Consider the following 20,646-nt stretch of genomic DNA (forward strand, 5'->3'; position numbering starts at 1 on the left):
CCCGGGCAGATGCTCCCCGCATCGCTGGGAGGCCGCCGCTCACACACCTGCTCTCCCTTTGGACCAGACGAGCCCTGGGGGCCGGGGAGACCACGGTCACCCTTTTCTCCCTGTTCTCCTGGAGGTCCGATGAGGCCGATGAGGCCAGGATGACCCTGTGGGACAAGGACGTCACGAGGGGGCCCTGGTCGGGGCAGCCACGCAGGACGCCACCGAGCCACCAGTGAACCTTACAGAAGCCGGGGCAGGAGAGCCAGGCGGCTCTGACACACCCAGGAGCAGGTGCAGGTGCAGGTGGGGGCACCGGGCTCCTCCCGAGTGGCAGCGTGTGCACGCGTGTCCCCCTCTCCCACACATTAGCCCCGGGGGAATCCATGTGAGGAGCTAACGCAGTTTGACGACCGACAAGATGGCGGCGTGGCGTGGCACGGCTGCCCGGGTTTCTGTCTTTCCCCTGGGCCCACAGAACTCTCTGGAAGGGCTTTGGAGAGGCAGTGGATGGCGGGGACGGACGGGCGTCACCCCCGGGAGGGAAAGTGGGGTCTCTGCTGCCTCCCCACGTGCAGCTCTGGCCCTGAGACGTGGCGTGTTTGTAGAACGCCGCCGTTCAGGGAGCCGGGTGGACTCAGCCTGGCCAGGGGCTCCCACACGTCCCAGGGGACCGCCCACTCCCGGGCGAGGGTCTCTGGCCAGCACCGCCCTCTGCCAGCTCTGTGGGCGCCCATCCTCCAGTGCCTCTCGGGGCCCCTGTCCCCGCCCACAGCAGGTGCCTGGCAAAGCCAGGCCACAGAGGTCGGAAACCACGGGTGCCACAGCCACAGGGAACCCGGGCGCCCTCTCACCTTTTCACCTTTGGGGCCGGAATCTCCTTTGAGGCCGGGGAGGCCGGGGGGCCCCTGGGGGAGAAGGTGGGGTGTCAAAGTCCACATCACAGGAGTCACCAGAGGCAAACCTGCCCTCCCGCCCTGCGGCTGTCACTCACCATGGGGCCAGGGGGGCCGTCGGGGCCTGGCGACCCCGGGAGACCTTGCTCACCCTGCAACAGAGACCCCGGGCGTGAGCCCCATGCCCTGAGCCGGCCAACCCGCAGCCCCCTCCCCCATGCCCGTGTACTCACCACAGGCCCGGGGATTCCCCGCAGCCCATCAGGGCCGGGCTTGCCCGGGGCGCCCTGGGGGCCGATGGGGCCAGTCTTCCCAGGAGGGCCTTCCAAGCCGGCTTCTCCCTGCAGGGTGGCGGGGGAGGCACTGGCTCAGAAACCTGGTGCCTCTGGGGTCTGGTTCGTGGCAGCCGGGGCTCCCCAGGCCTCTGTGGGCCTCACGGAGGCCCCCTGCTGGTCGCACCAGACACTGCCACGCCATGGTGGCCACGGCTGCCATGCGGGAGCAGGCACGGGGACATGTGGCCTCCACTGTCTCAGCCAATGCCGGACGTCTCCGGATGGAGGCCGCGGTGCCAACCCTGCTGCAGAGACGGTGCCCTGCGCCCCGGGTGGAGCCCCAGGCTCACTGTAGGGACGAGGACACCTCTCTGCCCAGGCCGGGCATTGCCGCCATCTCCTTCTCAGAGGCGTGGCAGCCCCGGCGCGGCCGGGCCGGGTCTCCCCCAGCTCCCGCACCCCACCTGCGCCCCTCCAGCAGTCGCCTCCCCGGGTGCCACCCTGAGCCTCGGCCCCTCCACCTCACACCCGAGCCGGCGCCGAGCACTTACCTTGGCTCCCTTCTCTCCTTGTCTGCCTTCGGGGCCCGCGGGGCCGGGGGGACCCTAGAACGAGCGAGGGGGCAGGTGGTGAGCTCAGCCCGAGGGAGAGGGAGCCGGGTCGGGAGCTCAGGGCGTGGACTCAGGCCAGTGTGCGAGGGGGCGGAGGGGGCATTGCCAGCCGGCGGGTGGGCGCTGGACAGCCCGCACCGCATGGATGCCTCCTCCCCGTTCTGGCCACAGGGAGGCCTGGCCCCGGGCAGAAGCAGCGTCCGGGCTGGTGTCTTTTTTTCCCACCACGGGACTGACCACCAGGGTTGGCGGGCAGCGTGGGAGCTGACAGCCAGGTCTGGAGCAGAGTTGGACCCCGGTGTCCCCTGCTTGGTCTGCATGGAGTGCCCAGGGCCCCCAGCTAGTGTGGCGGGGGTGGGGCAGGACAGGGGGACACGCGTGCCGCTTTATTTACCCTTTTTCCGGGAGGTCCCGATGGACCAGGCTCGCCAGTGGGGCCCGGGGATCCCTGTGGTCAGAGAAAGACCGTTAGGGTCCAGGCCATTCCCAGGGGTCATGGGCTTCGGAGGGGGGCAGCCAAGGGTCTAGACGCTCGGGCTCCGACTCCCTCTCCCAGGCCCGCTGCATCTCAGAGCCTGGTGACAGCCAGCTCTGCCCCCACCCCACCCACAGCTTGGGGCTGTGCTCCCGTGGCCGTGGGGCTGCGTGTGGATCGCGTGGAGGTGGCTGGAAGAGGCCCCGGGGCTGTTGGACCCCCACAGAGGGAGGTCCTGGGCCCCGGCACAGCCAGGAACCGATGTTGCAAGGGCCCTGGGTTTGGTTTGCTCGGAAATCAGCCGAGAGCGGCAAAGCCCCAGAACACGCAGCGGCGGCCCCCGCGGAGAAGTCCCGACACGCGGCCACTCACCGTCTGCCCTGCTTCGCCGTCGTCTCCCTTGTCACCAGGGGGGCCATCTTGGCCCTGAGAGGACAAAACCAAGTCTCTTCCAGCTCCCTGGACGGCACCCCCAGGCCCCACCCCTCCAGCCCAGTCCCCCCTTCCAAGGTCAAAGCCGCTGTGGGGCCAGCACCCAGTGCCCCCAGGAGAGGCCATCATCTTCCCAATCCTCAGGACGGGGGTGCCGAGCCCCAGGTGGGGACCAAGGGGACACCACGGCTGGCAGGGGTGGGCAGGGTGGGCGGCAGCCCCCGAGCACCTACCGCAGGACCAGGCTCTCCAGGGGGGCCGGGGTCGCCAGGAAATCCTACAGGACCCTGGAGAGGAGACAGACAGAGGCCAGGCCCTCAGCACCCCGAGCCCCCCACAACGCACCGCCCAGCTCACGCCACCACCGCAAGCCCGTCCACCAGACAGCACGGGCAGCCAGAGGTCAAGGCAGGGGTCAGAGGCCGCCAAGAGTAGGAGCTCAGGCTGAAACCAGAACCTGGCTTCTAGAACGAGGTTCTCTGCGGTACCCCACCCCCACCCCGGTGCAGGGAGACCCAGAGCTCTCTGCTGCGCACCCATCTCGGCGGGCGGCAGGGCCGGGAGCTCCGGCCGCCACAGGCCTCGCCTGCCTCCCAGGTCTCCGCCCACTCAGCGCCACCCCCAAGAAGCAGCGTCCTGAGCCTGGGGCGGCCTGGGGTGTAGGGGGCCCCGCTCCAGGCAGGGGCACGGCCTCCCCGAACTACTCACCGGGCTGCCTTTGGGGCCGTCATCTCCGGGAGGGCCTTTGGGTCCTGGGGGTCCGGCAGCACCCGAGGGGCCTGCCTCGCCCTTCTCCCCTCGCTCGCCCTTGGGGCCCTGGAGGAAGAGGCCAGCGTCCGGTCTCAGGGCCGACCGTGGGCGCCCAGGGCAGCGCTGCCCTCCCCGTCGTGAGCCCACCCAGCTCTGTGAATGCCGTCCAGGGAGCGGGTGCTGGGCTGGGGCGGGCCCTGCGCCGGCTCCTCCACTGGCCATGGCCGCCGGCTCTGAGAGCCGTCCAGAGCCACCTGGGGCCGAGGCTGAGCTCGGCTCAGGGAGAGCCCCTTCCTGGCACAGGACAGGGCGGCGAGGGGCCGCAAGGAGCACCCACGGCCCCATGGTTCACAGATGGAGGGAGCAGCCAGAGTCCTGGGGACCTCAGCCCCCAGGTGCTCCTGGGCCAGGGGCCGCCACCTGGCTGCCTGCGGTGACCTAGGGGTCTTCAACACCTGGGGTGACAGCAGCGACCTCAGATTCAGGGCAGCCTGTGACGGCCTGGACGCCGCAGACCGGGAGCCACAGCAGCCCCTGGTTGCTAAGGTCTTGTGTGCACACGACACAGGCTCACTGCCCCCTCCCACAGCAGCTTTTCCTTATAGAGACTCTGAGCCGGGCTGAGGCTGGGTCGTGGGGAAACTGAGGCAGTCAGTGCCCACCCGCACTCCCTGGGTCACGTCCCACCCCTCTCCCACACCCGCTCACTCACCGGGGGGCCTCCTTCTCCGGGAAGGCCGGGCTCGCCAGCTTCGCCAGGCTCCCCCTGAGGAGACAAGATGGGGTGTTCTTGGGGGCCACAGGGGCCCAGGAGGGGGCGTTGGAGCCACATCCGGGCCACAAGGGCACTGTGGGGGCCCTGGGACTTCTGTGCCCAGCTGCGGATGTCGGTCAGGTGGTGTGGGGCGCTGGGGGGGCACCGGGGCTGGGCAGCTGAGGGGAGCAGGCGGGCGCCCACGGCCCAGAGCGAGGCAGGCGCCACCCTGGTCCTGGGGATGCTGAGGGCGAAGGAGGGCCCTGGACACGCACAGCCACGCCTCCCTCTTGTCCAGGGATCCCAAACGCCAAGGCCAGGGCGCTCATGTGGGCCCAGATCACGGCACCGCCACACCCACCACACACCTGCACACACAAGCTTCACCACGCGTGTACAGCACACACACGCACACACAGATGTGACACACATGCACACAGACGTGACACACACGCACACAGATGTGACACACACACACAGATGTGACACACACACACGCATACACACACAGGCCCGTCAGGCTCCTTTCATCATCTTGAGGGTCTGGGCCCTAACATCCACCAGATCGAGTGACAAGGGTGGAGCTTCCCGCACAGGAGCTGGGCTGCAGGGCACGGCCAGGGCAGCCGCTGAGCCCCGCGGGGCAGCGCTGCCTCCCTGCCAGCTGCTGGAGGCGCCGGTGGCTCTGCGGGCCACGCGTCATTGGGGAAACCTGCAGAATCTGACACACACACACACATGTGCACACACACGTGTGCACACAGATGCAAGCCCAAGAATCAGCACACGTGAGAGCTGGCACACACACACACGCACCCCCCCATCCTCCCTCCCACAGCCACAGCTCCGGCGCCGCGGCAGGTGCGAGGCATCACCTTCTCTCCCACGGCTCCGGGATTTCCTATTCCACCGGGCGGACCTTGCGGCCCATCAGCACCTGGAGCTCCGGAGGGTCCTCGGGGGCCAGGGGGACCAGGGGGACCCTAGGAAGAGGGGAGTCACTGAGCCGGGGGAGGAGGCCACCTTCCCCTCGAGGGCAAAGGGGCTCCGTGGCCAGGGTCCACTCCCCCCACACTCACCATCTGGCCCACGTCCCCGGTGTCACCCTTCTCGCCAGGAGGGCCCGGCAAACCCTGAGGAGAGAGAGGCAATGAGAGGTCGCTCCACACGGTTCACGGCAGACGCCGGGGACGCCCCGTTCCATGCCTGGCCACACGTGGCCCTGCTCCGTGGAACACTGAAACTCAGGATCCAAGGGCAGGCAGGTGTCGGGCGGATCAGGTCCAGGGCAAGTGACCACATGTGTCCAAGGGAACAAGTGGCCCAACGGCCACCAACACAGCGCCCTCGGTACACCTGCCACACGCAACTCCATTCAGGTTTTTGCAAACAAAATAAGATCACGTGTGCATCTGTGTGCACGAGCACACGCAGAGACAGGGCTGGCGGTGAGTCGTGTGTCTGTTGCTGCTGGCGAAGGGTGCACGCGTGCCCTGTTGGGCTTTTCTTACAGGTGACGCACCTGCATCGGGAGTGCGCCGAGGGGGCGGGCAGAGCCCAGGGGCGGAGCAAGCGCGCCAAGGGGGCAGGCAGAGCCCAGGGGGTGGAGCAAGCATGCCAAGGGGGCGGGCAGAGCCCAGGGGCGGAGCAAGCGCGCCAAGGGGGCAGGCAGAGCCCAGGGGGTGGAGCAAGCATGCCAAGGGGGCGGGCAGAGCCCAGGGGGTGGAGCAAGCACGCCGAGGGGGCAGGCAGAGCCCGGGGGGTGGAGCAAGTGCGCCAAGGGGGCGGGCAGAGCCCAGGGGCGGAGCAAGCGCGCCAAGGGGGCAGGCAGAGCCCAGGGGGTGGAGCAAGCATGCCAAGGGGGCGGGCAGAGCCCAGGGGGTGGAGCAAGCACGCCGAGGGGGCAGGCAGAGCCCGGGGGGTGGAGCAAGCGCGCCAAGGGGGCGGGCAGAGCCCAGGGGCGGAGCAAGCGCGCCAAGGGGGCAGGCAGAGCCCGGGGGGTGGAGCAAGCGCACCAAGGGGGCGGGCAGAGCTGGGGGGTGGAGCAAGCGCGCCAAGGGGGCGGGCAGAGCTGGGGGGTGGAGCAAGCACGCCGAGGGGGCAGGCAGAGCCCGGGGGGTGGAGCAAGCGCGCCAAGGGGGCGGGCAGAGCCCAGGGGCGGAGCAAGCGCGCCAAGGGGGCAGGCAGAGCCCGGGGGGTGGAGCAAGCGCACCAAGGGGGCGGGCAGAGCTGGGGGGCAGAGCGAGTGCGCTGGGGAGGTGGGCAGAGCCCGGGGGCAGAGCCAGCAGGCCAAGGGGGTGGGCAGAGTTGGGGCGGAGCCTGGGGGGTGGAGTGAGCACACCAAGGGGGCGGGCAGATCTGGGGGCACAGCGAGCGCGTCGGTGGATGCCCTGGGTGGGCAGCACTGCTCGGCCGCCCCCGGAGCCCAGCGGAGACCCCACATGCACCGTGGATACCACGTTACCTGCAGCCCCACCGGCCCGGGGGGCCCGGGGAAGCCTCTGGGACCTTCGTCTCCTTTCTGCCCGAAGAGGCCCTGCTGGCCACGGGGCCCGGGCTCCCCGTCAGCGCCCTGTAGAGAGAGTGCGGCTGTGGTGAGGGCAGGCTCCTGGCAACCAGGCCCGCCCTGGGTGGGGGCCCCCTGGGGGGGGGTCCCCTGGGTGGGGGTCTCCTGGGTGGGGGGTCTCCTGGGTGGGGGGTCCCCTGGGTGGGGGTCCCCTGGGTGGGGGTCTCCTGGGTGGGGGGTCTCCTGGGTGGGGGTCTCCGGCCACAAGCACTCACCGAGGGGCCCGGCTGTCCGATGGGGCCTTGGGGACCTGTCGGCCCAGGAGGACCCTGCAGGAGACAAGGCAGAGGCTTGGGTGAGGCGGGGAAGGTGGATCCCGGCCAAGGTGTGGACTGGGCAGCCCCGGGGCTGACGTCTGGGGCCGTGCGTGGGTTCCGTCCTCAGATGAGGCATTTGAGGGAGCGCCGGCCACACCTCCAGCCCCGAGGGCCGCTGTGGGTCCCGGATCGGCCAAGCCTGCCTCTTCTGGTGGTGGGGACAGCAGCCCCAATGACAGGAGCTCACGAGGCCCCGTGTCGCCAGCAGGATCCAGGGCCACGCTGCTCCCCCGTGGCTGGACTCCACCGTGACCCTGCTCCCGGGCTGTCCCCAGACACAGGCTACTGTCAGCACAGGGGCGTGGGACAGGGCTGGGCCGGAAGGGAGCAGAGCCCGAGGCCAGCACAGCACATGGCCACTATGCCTGGGCCCGGCCGGGACATTCCAGGACATTCCGGGACATTCCGCTTCCGATGGCTTGGGGGCGGGGGCTCAGTCTGCAAACTCAAGCCTCCAGGGCAGCGCGTCCTCCGCGTCCTCCTGCCCCGGGGCTTCCTGCTCACGCCAGGCTCATGGGGCTCGCGACGGTGCCGCCGGGACAGGCGCTCGTGAGAGCACACTGCGTGGATTCAGCCTTTTTATTTGCACCAAAATAAACTAAACTTCTAATTTCGGCTTTCCACAAATGTTTTGAATTGCCCCAGCACACACAGAAGTTTCCCCAGGAAGAAAAGCCAGGCCACGTGTCCTACCAACCACGCACAATGTCCTACCAGCCCCACATTGTGTGTCACGCGTGGCCCCACCATGTGGCCCCATTAACCAGCCCCAGCCACCCCTGTCCCCCCCAGCCACCCACAGTCACCACTGCCCCTGGCCCCTCCCGCCCCCCCACTCCTCCCCGGCCACCCCAGTCACCCCTGCCCCCAGCCGCCCACGGTTACAACCGCCCCCGGCCACCCTGGCCACCACCGCCCCCGGCCACCCCGGCCACCACCGCCCCCGGCTCCTCACCTGCTCGCCTTTGTCGCCCTTGCTTCCCTTCTGCCCGGGCTCCCCGATCTCCCCCTGGAGAGGACGAGAGCCTTCGTCACACAGGCCTGGGGCAGCCGGGGCCTCCGCGGCCTCCACGCCCCAGAGGACTCCCCTCCCATCCCCGGGCTGGCGGGTGGAGGCCAAGGCCTCACGTGGCACGGTTTGGGACGGGCGGAGAACACGCCGGGCCACACTGGAGCACCTATGCGGCTCCTCACATGGGACGCCCCACGCGGCACCCCAGCGCCACGAGGCTCCGGCACGAGGCATTAACACCCCCGCCCGCCGCTGCTGGGGCGGGGCCGTCCCCTCGCGTGTGCAGCCAGAGCCATCACCGGGGAGCCGCCAGGGGAGGAAGCGCCTGGTGGAGGACCGCCCACGGCGCGGCACCGGAGTCACAGGTCAACGCAGAATTCCAAGGACTCGGCGCTCTGGCCGCCAGCACGCGGCTCTCGACCACGGTGTGTCCCCGTGGGCTGCTGTGAGATCGTCCCCGAGCTGAGCCCCCCACCACTACCACCACCATGTACACCCTGGCACGGAACACGACCACCGGGCCCTCCCCTGCCTGCCCGGCCCCGCCTCCCCTCACTCCTGGGTTCCGCACCTTATCTCCATCTTCTCCAGGGGGGCCCACGGGGCCAGCAGGACCAGGGAGCCCCACGGGGCCCTGGAGGCCGTCTCGACCAGCCGGGCCTTGGGGGCCTTTCTCGCCCTAGGGGAGACACAAGATGTCAGTCCAACGTGGCTCCCTGGGGGGGCTGTCCCACCCCTGGCTCCCGCCCCAGCGAGGGGCCTGGGGCAGCGCTGACACTCCCCACCACCCCAGTAGGTCAGCTGCCTCGCTGAATCCATACTCATCAGGGCAAGGCCGATCTCGACAGAGAAGTCGAGGCACGGAGAGCGAGCGGCAGCGCGGGACCCACTCGTCTGAGCTGCTGGCCGGGGGACGCAGGCTCCCGGCTGCAGCCTCCTTACCCTGTCGTGTCTCTCAAACACCCACCTGGGTGTGCACACGTGTGAACACTCACCCACATGCACACAGAGGCAGGCACAACGCAGTAAGCACACAGGGACACGCGTGTGTGGGCTGCACATGTATGCACACACAGGACACACACCAGCGGACACACATGCACACACACATACGTGCGCACACCTTCATTCCCCTGCCCTCACCAGCTGGACTCTGATTCCTGCTACTCACCCCCTGCTGACCCCAAAAGCCCCCTCCCTGGCTCTCGCTCTGCTCCATGGCACCCGGCACCGAGAACCACCTGGTGCACTGGGGCGGGTGGCCCGAGGGGTGGAACGCAGCTGGCATTGATCAGAGCCACCAGCCCCTCTGCCCTGCCTGCCTGCACAGGCCCCTGCCTGCTCCAGGAACTTAGCTCCCATGGGTGTGCATTTCCACCCGGTGGGAGATGCCATGGGCCCCCTGCCCTCTGCTCCCCGCCAGGCTGGGAGCCCCTGCCCGGCCTCTCCTTGTCTTGGGAGCTGCTCGGGGGACAGAGCAGACTCTGCCCGGCTGCTTCCGGCCCAGCCCACGTGAGCTCTGCAGGCACCAAGTGCCCACAGGTGTCCTGCTAGGATGGGGTCCACTGAGGGCCGGGTCCTGGGAGCCTCCCTGGAGAGGATCAGAAGCCATGAAAAGTGCCAGCCACAGCCGGGCAGGCCCTCGCTGACGAGGAGGTACTCGCGGTTTCAGTGGGCAGTTCTGGCCCAGGGCGGGCACCGTGGCCACCTTCCACCCCCAAGCCAGTGAAGGCAAATGCCCATGGCTGCACGCTTCTAACCCTGCCGGCAGCTGGCCCACGCGCCCAGCCCCATTGGACCCCTCCGAGGGCGGCGCCTGCCCGTCCCTGGGCCTCAGGCTCCTGGGACCCTGGCACTGAGCCAGAACCAGTGACCAGCGCTGGCTGCAGAGAGGCCAAATTGTGTGGCAGACGGCCAGTGTGGGCTACGGTACTCTCTGGGGGTTCCCAGGGGAAGGGGCTGGCAGGCTGCTGCCGGAGTGTCCAGGTGCACTCCCCCTTCAAGGGAACCAGGCCCCAGTCACCCCGCCCTGCTGGGCGTGTGAGGGACACCGGGGTCTCTGGGCGTGGGGAAGGGGCTCTCCTTCCATCGCTGCACACAGAACAGCCAAGGGCACATCTGGTTCCCAATACCGTCTTGCCCACAAGAGGCCAGCGCTGGGTTAGGGCAGCTGCAGCCCTTCCCCACAAGGGGCAGTCAGTGGCTGCACAGACAGCAGGTGCACAAGGCCCCTCCCCCGGGCACAGGTGTCTGGGCCAGCTCCCCACGGCCCAGCACAGCTGAACAGACACAGCCCATGTTGGGCTCCTCATGTTGAACAGAGGTCTAGACCCCCTGGGCCACACCCACAGACATGGACACACAGCGGGAGGGGGGCCTGGACAGGGCCACACCCACAGACATGGACACACAGCGGGAGGAGGGGCCTGGACAGGGCCACACCCACAGACATGGACACACAGCGGGAGGAGGGGCCTGGACAGGGCCACACCCACAGACATGGACACGCAGCGGGAGGAGGGGCCTGGACAGGGCCACACCCACAGACATGGACACGCAGCGGGAGGAGGGGCCTGGACAGGGCCACACCCACAGACATGGACACACAGCGGGAGGAGGGGCCTGGACAGGGCCACACCCACAGACATGGACACACAGCGGGAGGAGGGGCCTGGACAGGGCCACACCCACAGACATGGACACACAGCGGGAGGAGGGGCCTGGACAGGGCCACACCCACAGACATGGACACACAGGGGGAGGGGGGCCTGGACAGGGCCACACCCATAGACATGGACACACAGGGGGAGGGGGGCCTGGACAGGGCCACACCCACAGACATGGACACACAGCCACAGACATGGACACACAGCGGGAGGAGGGGCCTGGACAGGGCCACACCCACAGACATGGACACACAGCGGGAGGGGGGGCCTGGACAGGGCCACACCCACAGACATGGACACACAGTGGGAGGAGGGGCCTGGACAGGGCCACACCCACAGACATGGACACACAGCGGGAGGGGGGCCTGGACAGGGCCACACCCACAGACATGGACACACAGGGGGAGGGGGGCCTGGACAGGGCCACACCCACAGACATGGACACACAGGGGGAGGGGGGCCTGGACAGGGCCACACCCACAGACATGGACACACAGGGGGAGGGGGGCCTGGACAGGGCCACACCCACAGACATGGACACACAGCGGGAGGGGGGCCTGGACAGGGCCACACCCACAGACATGGACACACAGCGGGAGGGGGGGCCTGGACAGGGCCACACCCACAGACATGGACACACAGCGGGAGGAGGGGCCTGGACAGGGCCACACCCACAGACATGGACACACAGCGGGAGGAGGGGCCTGGACAGGGCCACACCCACAGACATGGACACACAGGGGGAGGGGGGCCTGGACAGGGCCACACCCACAGACATGGACACACAGCGGGAGGAGGGGCCTGGACAGGGCCACACCCACAGACATGGACACACAGCGGGAGGGGGGCCTGGACAGGGCCACACCCACAGACATGGACACACAGGGGGAGGGGGGCCTGGACAGGGCCACACCCACAGACATGGACACACAGGGGGAGGGGGGCCTGGACAGGGCCACACCCATAGACATGGACACACAGTGGGAGGAGGGGCCTGGACAGGGCCACACCCACAGACATGGACACACAGCGGGAGGAGGGGCCTGGACAGGGCCACACCCACAGACATGGACACACAGCGGGAGGGGGGCTTGGACAGGGCCACACCCACAGACATGGACACACAGCGGGAGGAGGGGCCTGGACAGGGCCACACCCACAGACATGGACACACAGTGGGAAGGGGGCCCGTACAGGGACCCCCGAGGTGAAGGCAATACTTACAGGGGCCCCTTTCTCTCCAGCAGGCCCTGGAGGCCCCTGGGGCCCAGGTCTCCCAGGAATGCCGATGGGCCCAGCAGCCCCGGCAGGGCCTCTCTCCCCTGGAGATCCCTGGAGGGGGCAAGAAGGAGGTGACTCCATGAGCAATGGCACTGCTCGGCCCAGCTCTGGCACCCATGGGGCTCCCCGGGCGGGGACCCTGCAGGTGTCCAGTGTGACTCTCATGGCTGTGTCACCCAGCCCCTCCCAGCTCCGCTCCAACCCTGGTCCCACTGGACCACAGCTCCCGGCCTGGGACCCAGCACCCTCAGCCTGTGGCTGCCAGGACCTCGGGGCTGGAAGGGACGAGACACGCCTGGCAAGAAGGAGCCCCAGGGGCAGGGCGCCCACCCGCCCGGGCAGCTCGTGCAGCCGTGGACAGCCAGCTCTGGGAGTCCAGGAGACCATGCCCACCCCTCCCCGCTGGCCCAGGCCAGATCCACACCGGGCGTGGGGTCCCCTCCCTGAGAGCCCTCGCCCCTCTGGCCCAGCCCTCCACCTCCCTTCGCCGTCCCCGCCACCGGCTCAGGGTGCACTGTGCCGTCTCAGTCCTGGCCAAGACTCTCCCGCGCCATCAGCGCACACTGAGGACCCGACCAGCCGTGCAGGCCAGGTGGGCTTGTGGGCAAGGATGGGGCAAAGACTTGTACTTACTGCAGGCCCTGGGGGGCCGGGAGGGCCCTCACTGCCCTTCAGTCCAAGTGCGCCCTGCAAAGCAGCCAGGTGTGGTTGAGAACACCGTGGGGAGAGCCCCCCACCATGCCCCCTACCCGCTGGCCCACCCAGAGCCACAACCCCCACCCGCTGGCCTGCTGGGGCCACGCCCCCTCCCACCCAGGGCCACGCCCCCTGCCCCTCCACCCAGCCCACTCACCACTGGGCCTGGCAGCCCGCGATCCCCAGGGAAGCCGCGGAGTCCTGGGGGGCCGTCCTTGCCAGGGAGGCCGGCAGGACCTGGGTCACCCTGCAAACAAAGACACTGACCGCTGACCCCCACTGGCCCGAGGGAGGTCCAGCCCACACGGCCGGGAGCCAGGGCACCATTGAAGACGCCCTGGGCTGCCCCGGCCACCCGGCCCTGAGGGGAAGTGTGGTCCTGGCCGCTCGCTCAAAGGAACCTGTGGCCAACGAGTTGGGAGGGTCTTCCTCCTGGCGCCCTGGCTTGGGGCACCTGCTTCCAGCCTGCCCCTGGGCCTACACCTGCCCGAGTTACACCTTCCAGAATTTTCTCTGGGTCCAACAGGGGCGCGCAGAGGTCTTCCCAAACCAGCAGGTCACACTCAGAGAGCCCTTGTGTGTGGCTGTTTATGCGCTCGCAAAGGTTAGTGGGAAAAGGAATCAAAACGTTAATTTATTTTGATGCAAAAAATATTACGCGGGCAAACAAGGGGCTTTGAGAAGCTCATGAAAAAGCTGCACATGGTTCCAGGTTGGTTTTTGCACCCAGCGGCCTCAAGTTTGTCTTTGGAGCTCTTTTCCATGAAGGTCTGACGCGTTCTCACAGGCAACAGCCAGGGCTGGGCCAGGCTGAAGCCCGGAGCCTGGAGCTCCATCAGGGTCTCCAACGCGGGTGCAGGGGCCCAAGGACTTGGGCCATCCTCCACTGCTTTCCCAGGCCATCAGCAGGAAGCTGGATCAGAAGTGGAGCAGCTGGGACTTGAACTGGTGCCCCTAGGGGAGGCTGGCACTGCCAGGGGCTTAAGCCACCACCCCGGCCCCCGCTGTGCTGTTTTTCTACGGTCACGGAAAGGCAGGCTTGGGCTTGGGCTGTCTGTCCCATCCTAAAAAGCTGACGGCAGAGGGCTCTTTGTGTCCATGCTGACGTGAGGGACGTCTGCCCGGTGGGCTGGAGTGGCCCCCGCCAGAGGGTGGGAGCCAGCACTCAGCGCCGGGCTGGAAACACAGCAGTTTCCACGTCTGTCCGCCTCTCGGGGCGGGACGGCTCCCTCCTGTTTGCAGCGGAACACAGAGCGCTAGAGCTTTGCACCCAATGCTGGGAGAGGGGTGGAGCTGGTGGGACTTGGAGGCGGGGCTACGAGGGAGGTGGCATCCCAGCACTCCTCTGAGAAATGAGCCGCGGGTCAGGAAAGAGTGCGAGACAGCACCAAGATACCACGGAGACATGGGCGGGAGACATGGGAGACACGGGCGGGAGACATGGGAGACACGGGGAGACACAGGAGACACAGGGGAGACATGGGCGGGAGACACGGGCAGGAGACACGGGAGACATGGGGAGACACAGGTGGGAGACACAGGAGACACGGGCGGGAGACACGGGCGGGAGACACAGGGGCGACACGGGCGGGAGACACAGGGGAGACACGGGAGACACGGCTGGGAGACACGGGTGGGAGACATGGGTGGGAGACATGGGAGACACGGGTGGGAGACATGGGAGACATGGGAGACATGGGGAGACACGGGGGAGACATAGGGGAGACACAGGGGAGACACGGGAGACACAGGAGACATGGGCGGGAGACATGGGGAGACACGGGGAGACACAGGTGGGAGACACAGGGGAGACATGTCTGGGAGACACGGGGTAGATATAGGAGGAGACATGGGGGGAGACAGAGGGTAGACACAGGGGAGACACGGGTGGGAGACACAGGGGAGACACGGGTGGGAGACACAGGGGAGACACGGCTGGGAGACACGCTGGGAGACACGGGGTAGACATAGGAGGAGACATGGGGGGAGACAGAGGCTAGACACAGGGGGAGACACGGGTGGGAGACACAGGGGAGAGGCTCCCTAGGAGAAACTGCCTGACCCGGGGAGCCGGGAACTCACCTTTGTCCCTTCTTTTCCCGCAAGGCCTGGGAGGCCCTGCTCACCGGGGGGCCCGGGAGGCCCGGGGTGGCCACGCTCGCCCATCGGACCCGTTTCTCCCGTGGGACCCTACAGGGGAAACAAGCGTCAGCCACCGCCTGGCTCCGGCACCCTGCAGGGGAGGGGGCGTCCGTCCACGGACACCACAGGCCCACTGTGGCCCCACCCTCACCCCGTGGGACCCTGCTCCTGCCCGCTGCAGCCCCCGCCCTCGCTCCTGCTGGTGGCAAGGACAGAAGGGAGGGGCGGGGCCGGCCAGGTGGGGACCCTGCAGCCGCCACTGCCTGGCACTGCCCAGGATGCAACGGGCAGACACGCAGGACAGGGGCCAGGCATGGGTGTCCTGTGCCTTCCCTCCGGGTGGCAGCAGGTTAACCCCTCACCCTGCCCTGTTTTGCTGCTCCAAGTCCAGCCGTCCTGGCCCTCAGCCCCTCCTGTCACTGGTGCCCACAGCATGGCCAGGTGGACACGGCTGCCCTCCCTGGCCCTGGCCCCTGTGGGAGGGTCAGCGCCTTGCCCACTTTTACCCTGGGGCATTTCCTGGGTGTGAAGGGGACCCCAGGAGTCCTCGTGCCCCACATGGAGTCTGCATTCCACAGTGGCCCTGCATGCGGGGACCTGGGAAGTCACTGGGGCAGCTCGCCCCACGCCGCCACGCGAAGCCCTCGGCCAGGCTGGGGCAGACGGGAGGCCCTCGCCCCTCAACAGCGGTCATCCCAGCCGCTTAACCGCGTGCCAAAGAACCCGCTGCTGCCATGAGCTGCCCAGTCTCAGGCCTTTTGTGACAACGACAGAAAACCAACAAAGACCAGGGCAGTCTGCTCAGGAGAGCCAGCACTGCGGGCCTGAGCTGAGGGGAGCCAGCACTGCGGGACTGAGCTCAGGAGAGGCAGCACTGCGGGACTGAGCTCAGGGGAGCCAGTACTGCGGGACTGAGCTCAGGGGAGCCAGCACTGTGGGACTGAGCTCAGGAGAGGCAGCACTGCGGGACTGAGCTCAGGGGAGCCAGTACTGCGGGACTGAGCTCAGGGGAGCCAGCACTGCGGGACTGAGCTCAGGAGAGGCAGCACTGCGGGACTGAGCTCAGGGGAGCCAGCACTGCGGGACTGAGCTGAGGGGAGCCAGCACTGCGGGACTAAGGAGTCTCCATCAGCAGTGTGGACACGGGCAGCGTCACAGGGAGCACTGACCCCCGGCCACGACCCTCTCCTCTGTGGGGTGCATACACCCGCTGACCCACGGAACCCAGGGCAGCTGTGTCTCACCTGAGGGCCGACCACACCTGGGGGGCCTGGAGGGCCGGTCTTGCCTTGAAAACCCTGCAAGAGAGAATCTGTGACGAGGCTGCCCCGGGGGCCCACGCCTCGTGGCCGGCCGGGGTCCCGTGACACGAGGGGACGCCCCCGCCGTCTCCCCACTTCGCCCCCAAAGGCTGGGCTGCCCCAGACTTCACCGGGAGGGCCCGGTTCCCCACTTCCTGTTTGTATTGATCTCACAAGGGCACAGAGGCCGGGCCAGGTGGTTCCACAGCCGCTTGCCGCCCCGGGGTTCCTGCACTGAGCGACACGCCCGAGCGTGCGTCTTCCAGGAGACCTGGCGTCCCCCTGGCTTGGGGGCCACCTCGCCAGTGATGTGGCAAGGCCCCTCCTGCTCCCCTGGGCGGGCGGCCTGGCCACAGCACTTGTCCTGCTGTTTCACGCGAGCGGAGGAGGGACTGGCCGGCCGGCTGTAGCCCCAGCGGCTCCACCGCGCGCTCCCCGCTGGCTTCGGCGGCAGCGTCTCCCTCGGGCTGCGTCCGCCCCGGCACAGCGGGAATCTGCTGGACATCCCGTGGTCCTTTGAGAGGACCCAGCTGCTCTGGAGCAACGCCGGCCCCACTTCTGGGCACAGCTGCCCGGCGGGCAGGGGCAGGTGCTCATGGGAGGCCCCCCGCGCTCGCCGCTGGCCCACACGTGCAGAGGCCCTGCCTGGACACCTGGAAGGGAGCGCAGGGCAGTGTCCGGCTGGCGGGAGGGTGGGCACGCCCAGCCCCTGGGCCTCGTTCCAAGGCTCCCCGGTGGCGGGCGGCGGACGCCGGGGCCCCATCGTCAAAGCGCGGCTGCAGGCAGCGGGCCAGACGGCTGTCTTCACCACAGTGCCGTCTGGGGCTGCCTTGCGGGGTCAACAACGAGGGGTGGTGGGCGAGTGGGGGGGTGGGGTGCCCACAGGGGGCAGGAGCCTTGGCTCAGTTTCTCAGTGTGCCAGCCTCAATGACAAAGGCAAAAACAGCCATCAGGGCGGAGCCTCGGCCGCTGAGGGCGGAGCCACATCCGCTGAGGGCAGAGTCACAGTTATTGGGGCGGAGTCACAGCTGCTGAGAGCGGAGTCTGTCTTTGGTTGTCACTCAGGAGAGGCAGTGGCCTCAAGTGCACCCCCGCAGCGAGGACCCCTCTGGAGGACAAGGTGAGGAGACCCTCAGTCTCCTGCAGTCGGAGCTGGGGCCTGCAGTGCTGCTGAGAGCGAGGGGCGGTCGGGCAGGGTGGCAGGTGCCACGCGCCCCACGTTCCCATGAGAGGAGCGGCCCAGGGTTGGCCTGGCCTCCGTCCTGAGCCACGAAGAGGAGGCACAGGGGGCTAAGCCCCCCACCGGTCTCCTTGCAGCACCCGGGAGGGGAAGCCCTCATTTTCTCTACAAGCGAAAGAGCCAAAGCCTCCCCTCCGCCCGCCGGCTCGGGCAGCGCAGCTCCCAGGGAGACACAGGGGTGCTCAGGTGCCAAAGACGCAGGCCTGGGCGCCCGCCTCACCAAGGGATCCTGCATTCGTGGGCGCCGTCAGCCACAGTGGCCACTCTGTCCACCCTCAGCCTGTGTTTACGTCCACGTGATGCGGGCACACAGGCAAGGTTATGAAGCTGAACCCTGGCAGTCAGACTGGAGCCGGAGGTCACAGGTGTGCGCCAAGGTCATAGGTCAAGGTCAAAGTTGTGCCCCAAGGTCATAGGTGTGCACTGTTACAGGTCAAGGTCACAGTTGCAGCCCAAGGTCACAGGTCAAGGTCACCATTGTGTCCAAAGGTCATAAGTGTGCACTGAGGTCACAGGTCAAGGTCACAGGTATGCCCTTCCTCAGGACACTGCTTTAGGGCTTGCGCCAAACCCCAAGTGGCTGTTGGGGCCAGGAGAAGTGTCCCATTTCCATCAACACTTCTTCTCCTACCGAACACCATCGGCAACGCGGCTGGACCACCCACTTCCAAAGGCATGGACATAGGGTATCCCAGCCCTGCAAAGATGCCAACAGATCGCGTGCCAAGCAGAGGGCTCAGGGCCAGACTTTGGTCACCGCCTTTCCACCACAGGGCAGTGAGCCCCGCCCCCCAGCCCCGAGGCTGGCCAGGCACAGAGGCGGGGGTGGGGGGTGTGAGGCCCAATGCCCGACCCTCGGAGTTCCGCCATGGAGCATAGCTGAGCGGCTGCAGGTGGGGAAGCCAGGCTGCGTCTCCGCCATCAGGTTTTCATCCTAACAGCCTCTGAGCAACACCAGCAGGGGGCGGCACCTGCCCCAGGCCACGCAGGCAGCCCGGCCCCCGGCGCCTTCCTGAGGCTGGAGGTCTCTCCTCCTGGCCATTGCCCTGTGAGGAGCCTGCCAGCGAGAGGCCAGGCCAGACACGTCCCCACCCACCCCACCCCGGGTACTCACGGTCTCGCCCCTCTGTCCAGGATGTCCTGGGAGCCCGTCCTTGCCCGGGGGGCCCTGAAGAAAGACCCAGAGGAGACATGGTCCGTCCAGGCCCGAGAAGCACCGGGCCCCGGGACCGAATGGCACACTGTGCCATGCCGTCGGCCACTCCCTCCCAGGGCCTCTCGCCTCGGGAGCGCCATCTGATATGCAACCGTCCCAGCAGTCACGGGGACAGTGGCCACTTGACAAGGGCCACGGAGGGGACCATCCAGGCGCTTCTCGTGTGGTTTGCCTTGTACACCCCCCAGGGGCGCCCACACGGCACACGGCTGGCCGAGCTTGGTGGCCACTTGCGGCGCTGGCCAGCAGGGGGGTGGGGGGGTCCTCACTGCTGACCCAGCCAGGCCCTGACCGCGGCCTCCCCGCTCCCTGCTGCTGAGAGGGCCATGCAGGGAGCTGCAGAGGAGGACAGAGGGGGACACAGGTGCCCAGGGAGCCCCAACATGGAGGAAGCCACTCACCGGGGGGCCCTTGGGCCCGGGGAACCCTGTGGGTCCTTGGGGTCCGTTGGGTCCCTGAGGACAGAAGATGCAGCTTTAGGACAGAAGCCCCCTCCTGGGGGGAGGGTGCCCGGCTGCTCCCCACGGCTGCACCCGCCCCACCCTCATGGGGAAGCAGCAGGAGTCCAAGTCGGGGTGCTTGGGGGGCCGGCCCCAGCTCCCCAGTCTCAGCCCCCATCCAAAGCCCCAAGACCAGAGGTGGTGGAGGGGGCGGAAGATGCCCCTGTGGGGATCTTAGGAAAACCCCCTCCCGCAGTGGGGCCCATCCATGCCCCCTGCTCCCCGGCCCACCCCAGGGTGTCGCATGGAGAGGACCTTGGGGGCACCCCTGACCTGGGCTGGAGATGCTTACCCGCTCGCCGGGGGGCCCGGCTGGGCCGTCGCCTCCAGAGGTGCCCTGGGGAGAGAGGGAAAAGCCTGTGGCCGCCGTGATCCGGATGCAGACCCTGGCCACCAGCATTGTCATAGCGACTGCCCTGTTGCTGCCCCCGTGCCTTCTGGGGCCCTGGTCCTCAGTCGTGGCCCTCGGACCACAACTCAGCACTGCCCAGTGGTCCCTGACGCCTGCCCACCCCCAGAGAGTGATGGACGGCGGCATTCCCACCGCGGGCATCAGGAGTTCCCGCAGACAGGGCCCAGCCGCAGGAAGGCTCGCCTGAGCGTGTCTCACTCAGAGTCCCCGGATGGGACAGGCACAGCCCTGCCGCTCGGGGCACAGACTCACGACAGCAGGGAGAAGAGGGTCAGTGCCAGCCACAGGCCCCTCTGCAGCTTTCCCAGGGAAGAAGCCCCCTCCCCACCCCAGCACGGTGAGTCTGCACAGGGCCTCTGGGGTCCCACGGGGAGGGCCAGGTCCTGTGAGTGTCGCCCTGACCCTACTCCCTCCAGCTGGATCACTGAGCCTGTGACACGCCCGCGAGACGTCCGTCTCTCTCCTTCTCTAAGGTGGCAGCCACCGGCCGGCCACGAGCGCTCCACGTGTCCACAGCCACTCTGCTCGTACCTTGGGGCCGGGCTTCCCGGTGATGCCTCGCGGGCCTCTTTCACCCCGGGGACCCTGGACAGACAGAAGCAGGTCAGTCAAACCCTCGGACGCCCTGGGCCCACCCTCCAGGTCCCCGGTCGTGGCGGCACTCAGGCCCCGGGGCGGTTACCGTCGGGCCTCGCTGTCCTCGCGGTCCAGGCTTCCCAGGCGTCCCCTGGAGAATCAGAGGAGGGGGTGGTCAGCGCCTCTGGCCGGGCCATGCTCCGGTAGCCACCCCCACCTCGGGGGATGGGGAGTGAGGCTAGGAGGGGCGTGGCCCCCTGGGTCTCCCCCGTCATCTGGGCTCTCATGGGAGACTTTTTCAGGCCCCACACCCAGCACCCAGCACCCAGCACCCAGCACCCTGCACCCTGCACAGGAGCTGTAGAATCCACTACCCTCCCACAGGCTGGGATGTTTCCTGTGCTGTCAGCTGCCCCCGGCTCCCTCCACTGCTCGCTCGCTCGCTCTCTCTCTCTCTCCCTCTGGGCGGGGAGATCATCATTGCAAGGAAAGAGAACAGGAACTCGTTTCATACATAATTTACTTTGGCCACCGTCGAGA

The 20,646-nt window shown here is 68.1% G+C and overlaps 1 protein-coding gene across 1 annotated transcript in view; it reads right to left on the bottom strand.

The window, feature by feature from the left end:
- COL5A1 (collagen type V alpha 1 chain) overlaps positions 1-20,646 on the bottom strand; it is a 65,553-nt gene that overhangs the window by 13,754 nt on the left and 31,153 nt on the right. The window contains exons 27-52 of the mRNA XM_062208416.1: positions 20,213-20,257; positions 20,062-20,115; positions 19,411-19,455; positions 19,020-19,073; positions 18,517-18,570; positions 16,106-16,159; positions 14,802-14,909; positions 12,877-12,966; positions 12,657-12,710; positions 11,967-12,074; positions 8,648-8,755; positions 8,020-8,073; positions 6,963-7,016; positions 6,646-6,753; positions 5,261-5,314; positions 5,057-5,164; positions 4,140-4,193; positions 3,386-3,493; positions 2,911-2,964; positions 2,618-2,671; positions 2,165-2,218; positions 1,711-1,764; positions 1,118-1,225; positions 983-1,036; positions 843-896; positions 48-155 (exon numbers count right to left, since the gene is read on the bottom strand). Of these exons, the coding sequence (XP_062064400.1) occupies positions 48-155; positions 843-896; positions 983-1,036; positions 1,118-1,225; positions 1,711-1,764; positions 2,165-2,218; positions 2,618-2,671; positions 2,911-2,964; positions 3,386-3,493; positions 4,140-4,193; positions 5,057-5,164; positions 5,261-5,314; positions 6,646-6,753; positions 6,963-7,016; positions 8,020-8,073; positions 8,648-8,755; positions 11,967-12,074; positions 12,657-12,710; positions 12,877-12,966; positions 14,802-14,909; positions 16,106-16,159; positions 18,517-18,570; positions 19,020-19,073; positions 19,411-19,455; positions 20,062-20,115; positions 20,213-20,257 (1,854 nt within the window). The remainder of the gene's footprint in view (positions 1-47; positions 156-842; positions 897-982; positions 1,037-1,117; positions 1,226-1,710; positions 1,765-2,164; positions 2,219-2,617; positions 2,672-2,910; positions 2,965-3,385; positions 3,494-4,139; positions 4,194-5,056; positions 5,165-5,260; positions 5,315-6,645; positions 6,754-6,962; positions 7,017-8,019; positions 8,074-8,647; positions 8,756-11,966; positions 12,075-12,656; positions 12,711-12,876; positions 12,967-14,801; positions 14,910-16,105; positions 16,160-18,516; positions 18,571-19,019; positions 19,074-19,410; positions 19,456-20,061; positions 20,116-20,212; positions 20,258-20,646) is intronic.

The sequence above is a fragment of the Lepus europaeus genome, chromosome 12 (genome assembly GCF_033115175.1).
Source record: "Lepus europaeus isolate LE1 chromosome 12, mLepTim1.pri, whole genome shotgun sequence".
Lineage (NCBI taxonomy): Eukaryota > Metazoa > Chordata > Mammalia > Lagomorpha > Leporidae > Lepus > Lepus europaeus.